General features: G+C 40.3%; 1 protein-coding gene across 1 annotated transcript; it reads right to left on the bottom strand.

Annotated features, from left to right (window-relative positions):
- Nucleotides 1-242: 242 nt before the first annotated feature.
- Nucleotides 243-5,299, bottom strand: LOC110507844 (uncharacterized). Its single transcript, XM_021588205.3, has 5 exons — nucleotides 5,079-5,299; nucleotides 4,384-4,513; nucleotides 4,038-4,156; nucleotides 2,361-2,450; nucleotides 243-497 (listed from the first exon to the last, which is right to left on the bottom strand). The coding sequence occupies exons 2-5, from the start codon at nucleotides 4,462-4,464 to the stop codon at nucleotides 422-424; spliced, it is 366 nt and encodes a 121-aa protein (XP_021443880.1). The 5' UTR covers nucleotides 4,465-4,513; nucleotides 5,079-5,299; the 3' UTR covers nucleotides 243-421.
- Nucleotides 5,300-11,994: the final 6,695 nt, after the last annotated feature.

The following is an 11,994-nucleotide window of genomic DNA, read 5'->3' as shown; positions in this document are numbered from 1 at the left end:
GAAGAGAAATATAAAAGACTAAAGTCTATCCTGTAGATAAAATCTTGGTCCCTGTATGACGAAGTTGTTAGGCACAGTCAAATTATTTTATCCTACAAAGAAAACATGCCATAACAGAATTGACGTTTTCACATAATCACAGTCTATATAAGCAATCCATTAATATTTTTCCTTCAATCAGTTACGGTAAGTAGTTCATGTGCACTGCTTAATCAAGGTCATGCCTACAGTAAACTATGAACCTTTATTATGTAATGTATACGGTCCTCTTTATTCAGAAATTACATGATAAATAATAAATGTACTACATTAGATTTCTATCCTGTACCAATTCATTTTCTTCTTTCTACCCTGTCAAAGTGATGGGGGTGCCAATTTATCTCCATTGTTGAAGTCTTTCATTAGTATCAGGGTTTGTGTTCTAGTGAGCCAGAGCAGGAAGAGCATGGACCCTTCTCTCCACTTTATTGCAATACTTCTCTGGAAGTCCAGCAGCCCTACAAGTAAAATTAACAAACAATTTCAAAACTAAACCTGACCATCCTGACTATCCTCTGTTCCTCTCAATTATACGTACCACCTTGTTGCTGTATATAGTTAGTCCCCTCCCAGTCCCAGTAAATGGATAGTCCCTACCCAGTCCCTATACAGTAGGGCAAAAAAGTATTTAGTCAGCCACCAATTGTGCAAATTCTCCCACTTAAAAAGATGAGAGAGGCCTGTAATTTTCATCATAGGTACACTTCAACTATGACAGACAAAATGAGAATTTTTTTTCCAGAAAATCACGTAGGATTTTTAATGAATTTATTTGCAAATTATGGTGGAAAATAAGTATTTGGTCACCTACAAGCAAGCAAGATTTCTGGCTCTCACAGACCTGTAACTTCTTTAAGAGGCTCCTCTGTCCTCCACTCGTTACCTGTATTAATGGCACCTGTTTGAACTTGTTATCAGTATAAAAGACACCTGTCCACAACCTCAAACAGTCACACTCCAAACTCCACTATGGCCAAGACCAAAGAGCTGTCAAAAGGACACCAGAAACAAAATTGTAGACCTGCACCAGGCTGGGAAGACTGAATCTGCAATAGGTAAACAGCTTGGTTTGAAGACATCAACTGTGGGAGCAATTATTAGGAAATGGAAGACATACAAGACCACTGATAATCTCCCTCAATCTGGGGTTTCACGCAAGATCTCACCCCGTGGGGTCAAAATGATCACAAGAACGGTGAGCAAAAATCCCAGAACCACACGGGGGGACCTAGTGAATGACCTGCAGAGAGCTGGGACCAAAGTAACAAAGCCTACCATCAGTAACACACTACGCCGCCAGGGACTCAAATCCTGCAGTGCCAGACGTGTCCCCCTGCTTAAGCCAGTACATGTCCAGGCCCGTCTGAAGTTTGCTAGAGAGCATTTGGATGATCCAGAAGAAGATTGGGAGAATGTCATATGGTCAGATGAAACCAAAATAAAACGTTTTGGTAAAAACTCAACTCGTTGTGTTTGGAGGACAAAGAATGCTGAGTTGCATCCAAAGAACACCATACCTACTGTGAAGCATGGGGGTGGAAACATCATGCTTTGGGGCTGTTTTTCTGCAAAGGGACCAGAACGACTGATCCGTGTAAAGGAAAGAATGAATGGGGCCATGTATTGTGAGATTTTGAGTGAAAACCTCCTTCCATCAGCAAGGGCATTGAAGATGAAACGTGGCTGGGTCTTTCAGCATGACAATGATCCCAAACACACCACCCGGGCAACGAAAGAGTGGCTTCGTAAGACGCATTTCAAGGTCCTGGAGTGGCCTAGCCAGTCTCCAGATCTCAACACCATAGAATATCTTTGGAGGGAGTTGAAAGTCCGTGTTGCCCAGCAACAGCCCCAAAACATCTAGAGGAGATCTGCATGGAGGAATGGGCCAAAATACCAGCAACAGTGTGTGAAAACCTTGTGAAGACTTACAGAAAACATTTGACCTCTGTCATTGCCAACAAAGGGTATATAACAAAGTATTGAGATAAACTTTTGTTATTGACCAAATACTTATTTTCCACCATAATTTGCAAATAAATTCATATAAAATCCTACAATGTGATTTTCTGGAGAAAAAAAATCTAATTTTGTCTGTCATAGTTGAAGTGTACCTATGATGAAAATTACAGGCCTCTCTCATCTTTTTAAATGGGAGAACTCGCACAATTGGTGGCTGACTAAATACTTTTTTGCCCCACTGTATGTAGTTAGCCCCACCCAGTCCCTGTACATAGCTAGTCCCCACCCAGTCCCTGTACAAAGTTAGTCCCTACCCAGTCCCTATACATAGTTAGCCCCCACCCAGTCTCTGTACTTACTTGAGCTCCCTGAGCTTCTTCTCCTTGATCTCGTCGATGCGGCAATGCCGGGCCTCCTCATCCAGCCGGTCTCCCTCTTTGTAGACCTCCCTGTTCAGGGATCGATATGACAACAGCCAGTGAAAGTGCAGGGCGCCAAATTCAAAACAACAGAAATCTCATAATTAAAATTCCTCAAACATACAAGTATTTTATACCATTTAAAAGGTCATCTTGTTGTTAATCCCACCACAGTGTCCGATTTCAAATAGGCTTTACAGCGAAAGCACCACAAAATATTATGTTTGGTCAGTGCCTATTCACAGAAAAACACAGCCATTTTTCCAGCCAAAGAGTGGAGTCACAAAAAGCACAAATAGAGATAAAATGAATCACTAACCTTTGATGATCTTCATCAGATGACACTCATAGGACTTCATGTTATACACGTATGTTTTGTTTGATAAAGTTCATATTTATAAAAAAAATCTCAGTATACATTGAGCACTTTATGTTCAGTAGTTCCAAAAACATCCGGTGATTTTGCAGAGAGCCACATCAATTTACAGAAATACTCATCATAAATGTTGATGAAAATACAAGTGTTATACATGGAATTAAAGATATACTTCTCCCTAATGCAACCGCTGTGTCAGATTTCAAAAAAGCTTTACGGAAAAAGCAAACCATGCTATAATCTGAGAACGGCGCTCAGAGAACAAATACACATATCCGCCATGTTGGAGTCAACAGAAGTCAGAAATAACATTATAAATATTCACTTACCTTTGATGATCTTCATCAGAATGCACTCCCAGGAATCTCAGTTCCACAACAAATGTTTGATTTGTTCGATAATGTCCATCATTCATGTCCAAATAGCTACTTTTTTTAGCGCCTTTGGTAAACAAATCAAAACTCACGAAGCGCGTTCACTAGTTGCAGACTAAATGTAAAAAAGTTCCGTTACAGACCGTAGAAATTTGTCAAACGATGTATGGAATCAATCTTTAGGATGTTTTTAACAAAAATATTCAATAATATTCCAACCAGGGAATTCCTTTGTCTTCAGAAAAGGAAAGGAACGGGAAACGGGAACGGGAATGTGAAATGCGCGTGACCAGCGCGTGACTGCTGGCAGACCTCTGACTCATTCCCCTCTCATTCAGCCCCCCTTCATAGTGGAAGCCTCAAACAAGTTTCTAAAAACAGTTGACATCTCGTGGAAGCTTTATGAAGTGCAAGATGACCAATATCCCACTGTAACTTCAATAGGGGCTGAGTTGAAAATCGACCAACCTCAGATCCTGGTTGGATTTTTTTCTCAGGTTTTTGCCTGCCATATGTTCTGTTATACTCACAGACATCGTTCAAACAGTTTTAGGAACTTCAAAGTGTTTTCTATCCAAATATACTAATAGTATGCATATATTAGCAACTGGGACTGAGGAGCAGGCAGTTTACTCTGGGCACCTTATTCATCCAAGGTACTCAATACTGCCTCCCAGCCATAAGACGTTTTTAACACAGGCAGTCCAACTCTGATCTTTTACTCAATTGTTGGCAAAAGAGCTGATCTGATTGGCCAAAAAAACAATTTGTGGAAAAAGATCAGACTTAGGCTGCATGTATAAACGCAGTCTAAGACAACTATTTTGCCCTTCTGCTTTCTGACCCAAAAACAAGAAGGCCAAATACCTATAATGAAGACGTTCATAATACTCTTTCTTGCGCTCCTTGGCCAGCAGCCTGTCCTCGTTGATACAGAGGATCTCCTGCTGCAGACGCTGCTGCTCCTCCTTCTTCCTCACCAGAGCCTGGGAGACACACACACCACACCCTTCTGTTGTTTATTATTCATTATGCCTACAGTAACTGCATTACGATTCATTCATTAATGATATTCATGAGTTGCAAGAGCACAAACAGATCTTGGACCAGGCTAATTAATGAGGAATTTCTAACAAATTCAAAGTGGAAATACATAAGCCTGGCTATAAGAATGGTGTACTGTACAAAGAGACTTGTCTCTAGCTAATAATACTTCCAGCTCCTCCATCTGCATCCTCTCCAGGTTCTCCAGCATCTGCTGGCCTTCGTGCTCCTTCATCTCATTCTGCAACATCCTGTCCTCCAGACGCTCTTCAATCTGATTTATAATCAGCCGATTTCCCCTATAGACACAAACAGGGAAGAAGTTCTTGAAATTTTCCGTGTTGACTGACCTTCATGTCTTAAAGTGATGATTGACTTTGCTTATTTAAGCTGATCTTGCCATAAAATGGACTTGGTCTTTTATCAAATAGTGCTCTCTTCTGTATACCACCCCCACCTTGTCACAACACAACTGGTTGGCTATAACGCATTAAGAAGGAAAGAAATTCCACAAATGTACTTTTAACAAAGCACACCTGTTAATTGAAATGCATTCCAGGTGACTACCTCATGAAGCTGGTTGAGAGAATGCCAAGAGTGTGCAAAGCTGCCATCAAGGCAAATGGTGGCTATTTGAAGAATCTCAAATACAAAATGTATTTTGATTTGTTTAACACTTTTTTGGTTATTACATGATTCCATATGTGTTATTTCATAGTTTTGATGTCTTCACTTTTATTGTACAATGTAGAAAATAGTAAAAAAAATAAAGAAAAACCCTTGAATGAGTAGGTGTTCTAAAACTTTTGACGGGTAGTGTATGTTAGGTCATGCAAGATTGTGGGCCTCTCTGATTCCACTTACCATGATGATCTTCAAAAATCGTCCACTCTCATCAACTGAAAGAAATAACAGCTATAATATTGACAGGAATGTAACCATTATAATAACACAACGATTATCCAATGTTGTGAAGCACCTAGTTAGCTATTTTTCGGTCTTTATTATGGGTTAAGTGCTTGGCATGTCCCTAAAAATTAGAGATGTTTTGTTGTTGAGTATCCATGGAAACCCCCATCTTCAACAGGGGAAGAGTACGTGGCCTCTGTGTCCTTTTTGGCACAAGCCATATTAATCATCTCTTGTCTTGGATACTTTGTATCAAGGTGAATCAGATGTGCTGTGTGAAATAATATTTGCCATCAGTACATGCATGCATGCAGCATGTGCGATATTATATACAGTATGTGCAATGCATGTTGCTGTATGGTGGAGGTGGTGCAATCACACTTTGTGCTCACTAAGTGGCGCTAAAGTACCTCATCTCTGCAAATTAGACTACCCAACAACTATGTAACACACCGTTGTTATGACAAAACATAGTTCATTGCATTTTCGATAGAAGGTGTATGTGGTGGCGTGGTCATTGACTCGAATATCGGGTTTGGTGTACAGAGATTGAAAGAAATAGCCCACTGGGCACAGACGTCAGTCAATTCAACGTATATTCCACATTGGTTCAACGTAACAACGTTGATCCAACCAATGTGTGCCCAGTGGGCGGCAGTTTATGTTAACAGGAAACGTGGACTCACGATAGAGGTAAACAGCAGAAAACAAATTGCATGAAATTCAGGGAAAATTATAATGTATTGTACATTGCCTTCAGAAAGTATTCACACCCTTTTTCCACATTTTTCCACATTTTGTTGTGTTACAGCCTGAATTTAAAATATATTCAATTTTGATTTTGTGTCACTGGCAGACACAAAATACCCCATAAAGTCAAAGTGGAGTTGTTAAGACATTTTTACAATTTATTTTTAAAAAATTAAAAAATCTTAAATGTCTTGATTGAATAAGTATTCAACCCCTTTGTTTTTGCAAGCCTAAATAAATTCACCCCAGGAGCAAAACAATGTCACCTAATAAGTTGCATGGACTCACTCTGTGTGCAATAATAACATAATCATATCTGTACCCCACGCTTGCATTTACGTGCAAGGTCCCTCAGTCGAACAGTGAATTTCAAACACAGATTAAACCACAAAGACCAGAGAGGTTTTCTCAAAAAAATGATGAAGAAAAAAAACAGACATTGAATATCCCTTTGAGCATGGTGAAGTTATTAAATTACACTTTGGATACAGGCGTCCTTCCTAACTCAGTTGCTGGAGAGGAAGGAACCCGCTCAGCGATTTCACCATGAGGCTAAAGGTGACTTTAAAATAGTTACAGAGTTTAATGGCTGTAATAGGAGAAAACTGAGGATGAATCAACAACATTATAGTTACTCCACAATACTAACCTAAATGACAAAGTGAAAATAAGGAAGCTTGTACAGAATACAAATATTCCAAAACATGCATCCTGTTTGCGACTGCAAAAAATGTGGCAAAGAAATTCTTTATGTCCTGAATACAAAGTGTTATGTTTGGGGCAAATCCAACACAACATGTCACTGAGTACCACTCTTCATATTTTCAAGCATGGTGGTGGCTGCATCATGTTATGGATATGCTTGTCATTGGCTAGGTCTAGGGAGTTTGTTGTTGTTGATAAAATGGAATAGAGCTAAGCACATGCAAAATCCTAGAGGAAAACCTGGTTTAGTGTGCTTTCCAACAGACACAGAGACAAATTCACTTTTCAGCAGGATAATAACCTAAAACACAAGGCCAAATATACACTGCAGTTGCTTACCAAGATGACATTGAATGTTCTTTAGTGGCCTAGTTAGAGTTGACTTGAATGGGCCTGAAAATCTATGGCAAAACTTTAAAATGGCTGTCTCGCAATGATCAACAACCAACTTGGCAGAGGTTGAAGAATTTTCTAAACAATAATGTGCAAATATTGTGCAATCCAGGTGTGCAAAGCTCTTAGAGACTTACCCAGAAATACTCACAGCTGCTAAATATGATTCCAACATGTATTGACTCAGGGGTTTGAATACTTATGTCGATTAAATATTTCTGTATTTCATATTCAATACATTTGCCAAAATGTTTTTAAAAAAACATGTTTTCACTTTGTCATTATGGGGTATTGTGTGTAGATGGGTGAGAAAAAATATAAATTGAATCCATTTTGAATTCAGGCTGTAACACAACAAAATATGGAATAAGTCAAGGGGTATGAATACTTTCTGAAGGCACGTGTGGTTCCCACCATGAAGCATGGAAGAGGAGGTGTGATGGTGTGAGGGTGCTTTGTTGGTGACACTGTCAGTGATTTATTTAGAATTCAAGGCACACTTAACCAGCATGGCTAACACAGCATTCTGCAGCGATATGCAATCCCATCTGGTTTGCACTTAGTGGGACTATCATTTGTTTTTCAACAGGACTATCATTTGTTTTTCAAACACACCTCCAGGATGTGTAAGGGCTATTTGAGAGTGATGGATGTAGGGATGGAGTGCTCCATCAGATGACTTTGCCTCCTCAATCACCCGACTTCAACCCAAATGAGATGGTTTGGGATGAGTTGGACCATAGAGTAAAGGAAAAGCAGCCAACAAGTGCTCAGCATATGTGGGAACTCCTTCAAGACTGTTGAAAAAGCATTCCAGGTGAAGCTGGTTAAGAGAATGTCAAGAGTGTGCAAAGCTGTCATCAAGGCAAAGGGTGGCTAACATGATTCCATATGTGTTATTTCATAGTTTCTTGATGTCTTCACTATTATTCTACAATGTAGAAAATAGTAAAAATAAGGAAAAACCCTTGAATGAGTAGGTGTGTCCAAACTTTTGACTGGTACTGTATAAATAAATCAAAAGGTTATTTGTCACGTACGCCGAATACAACAGGTGTAGATCTTACAGTGAAATGCTTACTTACAGGCTCTAACCAACTGTGCAAAAAAGGTATTTGGTGAACAATAGGTAAGTAAAGAAATAAAAACAACAGTAAAAGACAGTGAAAAATAATAGTAGCGAGGCTATATACAGTAGCGAGGCTATATACAGTAACGAGGCTATATACAGGCACCGGTTAGTCGGGCTGATTGAGGTAATATGTATATGTAGATATGGTTAAAGTGACTATGCATATATGATAAACAGAGAGTAGCAATAGTGTAAAAGAGGGGTTGGTGGGTGGTGGGACACAATGCATATAGCCCGGTTAGCCAATGTGCGAGGGCACTGGTTGGTCGGGCCAATTGAGGTAGTATGTACATGAAAGTATAATTAAAGTGACTATGCATATATGATAAACAGAGAGTAGCAGCAGCGTAAAAGAGGGGTTGGGGGGAGCACACAATGCAAATAGTCCGGGTAGCCATTTGATTACCTGTTCAGGAGTCTTATGGCTTGGGGGTAAAAACTGTTGAGAAGCCTTTTTGTCCTAGACTTGGCACTCTGGTACCGCTTGCCATGCTGTAGTAGAGAGAACAGTCTATGGCTGAGGTGGCTGGGGTCTTTGACATTTTTTAGGGCCTTCCTCTGACACCGCCTGGTGTAGAGGTCCTGGATGGCAGGCAGCTTAGCCACAGTGATGTACTGGGCCGTACGCACTACCCTCTGTAGTGCCTTGTGGTCGGAGGCCGAGCAATTACCGTACCAGGCAATGATGCTCTCGATGTTGCAGCTGTAGAACCTTTTGAGGATCTGAGGACCCATGCCAAATCTTTTTAGTTTCCTGAGGGGGAATAGGCTGTGTCGTGCCCTCCTCACAACTATCTTAGTGTGTTTGGACCATTCTAGTTTGTTGGTGATGTGGACACCAAGGAACTTGAAGCTCTCAACCTGCTCCACTACAGCCCTGTCGATGAGAATGGGGGCGTGCTCGGTCCTCCTTTTCTTGTAGTCCACAATCATCTCCTTAGACTTGGTTACGTTGAGGGATAGGTTGTTATTCTGGCACCATCCGGCCAGGTCTCTGACCTCCTCCCTATAGGCTGTCTCATCGTTGTTGGTGATCAGGCCTACCACTGTTGTGTCGTCAGCAAACTTAATGATGGTGTTGGCGTCATGCCTGGTCATGCAGTCGTGGGTGAACAGGGAGTACAAGAGGGGACTGAGCATGCACCCCTGAGGGGCTCCAGTGTTGAGGATCAGCGTGGCAGATGTGTTGCTACCTACCCTCACCACCTGGGGGCGGCCCGTCAGGAAGTCCAGGATACGGTTGCAGAGGGAGGTGTTTAGTCCCAGGATCCTTAGCTTAGTGATGAGCTTTGAGGATACTATGGTGTTGAACGCTGAGCTGTAGTCAATTAAAAGCATTCTCATGTTGGCATTCCTTTTGTCCAGGTGGGAAAAGGCAGTGTGGAGTGCAATAGAGATTGCATCATCTGTATCATATGTCTAATGTACACTGTCCATTTAAAATATATTACAACAGGCAATCATCATCACAAATTGGACATGTAGTTAAAGTGTTGAAACTCAAAAAGTCCACTACTTGGATACTGTACAGTACAAATACAATTCAATTGTGCTGTCCTTTGACTGTTTATGATGATTTGGACCTTTAAATGGCTGTCCAATTGCAAAATGGTACAATGGCATTGGCCATATGATATATTGCAGGTTCATACTTCCCTTTTAGGATATGGAGGGGACCGCGTACTCTCATCATGTCAATATCTGGAGAGGTACCAGTGGCCCTGAACACATGGCAAAAGGAATTTTGCAAATTGCATGCACGTAAGCAGTGTTAGAGCATAACCTGTAAACCAATGTTATCCTATGGGAGATTTCTGCTAGCACGTCGTGGAACACCTTCTCTGCCATTCATTATTTTCAATAGAATGCATAGCCCCTCGTTAATTAACCCTTACTTTTTGTATGGGTCATAAATAGGGTGAATTCAGAAAAAGTGGAAAACTTTTTTTGTATTTCTGTCATCTGTAGCCTCTTTCGACATCTATCCAACATATTAGCCCAACACATAATAGCTACATTTCGGAAATACTCAAGATATGTCCTAAATCACACAAACAGGGCAAATGTTGATATCATATTCACAGGCGGTATTACACACTCATGTGTGTACACTGAGCCAAAACCCTATTTTCAGTGTGAGTTCAATAAATTGGGACCACAGGTTAGATAAACTGGGACACCATTTTTATAGTCCTAATTGTACCCCAATGATAATTCAAGTCACACTTTGTTGTTATGTTATGATCTTGAAGACTTCAGAAATGTATCATGTGTTGGGCTAATATGTTGGATAGATGTCGAAAGAGGTTAAAGACGCAAATTCAAAAAAAAGAAGACATCACCCTACTATTAGTTCTGTTTGGTGCCATTGTACTCTAGAAAATATCTAAATTAACCAGGATAACAGTACAACAAAAACCAGAGCCCTGCCTACCCTACGTATAGGGTCCCTAATGTAAACTGGATCTCTTTCCTCCATTGGAAAAGCCTATAAGACTGTCCCACTTTAGCTAGCAATGGTCGGTAACGCGGGCAACCAAAAAAAACAACATTTAAACATAATATTGGCAACTTTATTTATTTTGATGCACCAATACATAGTATATTTTTAATTAATAGGCTACTTGATGGCCAACAGATGCAAATGTATCATTCTCCGCATTTAATGTCAGTTTCTTTTAGGACTTTTCCCTATAACTGTAACGATATATATAGGGAAGGTAATCAGGGGAGTGATGACGATGGTGACAGTTGTGCGCCATCGCTAGCAGCCTGGTGACCTAGAGGCCGGAGAGGGAGCACACGTGACAATAACAAAGCACGCGAGGGAGTTCCATAACTTCCATTAGGCCACTGTAGTCTACAGTTTAATACAATAAATATGTTGAAATTACTATATCACTGGAGTCATTGCAAATCAATTTGTCCCACTTGTTTACCCTACCTGGAGCTGACAAACCGATTTAATAAATAGCCTACAACTTCAGTGTATTGTTGTTGTAGCCTTGTCTTATTATGCAATTATTAATGGCCATGTTTTGTTAATTAAATTGGAAGTTATCAAAGCTATATCGCAATTGACGATCAGTTGTTAGAATGTATTAGATTGACGGTTACAGTCAGTCAGATTAGGCTACAGGTAAAAATATATATATATTCTATGTTGACAAGCATATTATGTTCATATTTGTATTTAACTAGGCAAGTCAGTTAAGAACACATTCTTAATTACAATGACGGCCTAGGAACAGTGGGTTAACTACCTTGTTCAGAGGCAGAACGACAGATTCTTACCTTGTCAGCTTGGGGATTCGAATTAGCAACCTTTCGGTCTAGAAACCTTTTAAATTACGGGGGCGGCAGTAACCGCGTTGGGCCAGTAACCGAAAGGTTGCTAGATCGAATCGCTAGATCGAATATTAAATATCATTAATATTAAATCCAGTGATTGAAATTACGACTCCATCCTCAGTAGCAGATTCCAGCAGATGATTGATTCGTGACTGCCGTTGACAAATACAAATATTCTCCCTATAATAATCTCAAAATGTAGACTAGTTTACCAGCACAGCCTACCCTCACTCTTTCTGCAAGCTGTTAGCTTGAGTGCAGGTGCCAAGACCATTTTGCTATTGAAAATGCAATGGATGTCACGCCCTGGCCATAGAGGCTTTTATTCTCTATTTTGGTTAGGCCAGGGTGTGACTAGGGTGGGCATTCTAGTTTCTTTATTTCTTTGTTTTCTATTTCTTTGTTTTTGGCCGAGTGTGGTTCTCAATCAGAGGCAGCTGTCTATCGTTGTCTCTGATTGGGAATCATACTTAAGGCAGCCTTTTTACCCACCTGTGTTTTGTGGGTAGTTATTTTCTGTTTAGTGTCTGCACTTGACAG

Source organism: Oncorhynchus mykiss, chromosome 27 (genome assembly GCF_057628025.1).
Source record: "Oncorhynchus mykiss isolate SJ-2025 chromosome 27, ASM5762802v1, whole genome shotgun sequence".
NCBI lineage: Eukaryota > Metazoa > Chordata > Actinopteri > Salmoniformes > Salmonidae > Oncorhynchus > Oncorhynchus mykiss.
Note: the sequence above shows the minus strand (reverse complement) of the source record. Positions and strands in the feature narration are given on the sequence as shown.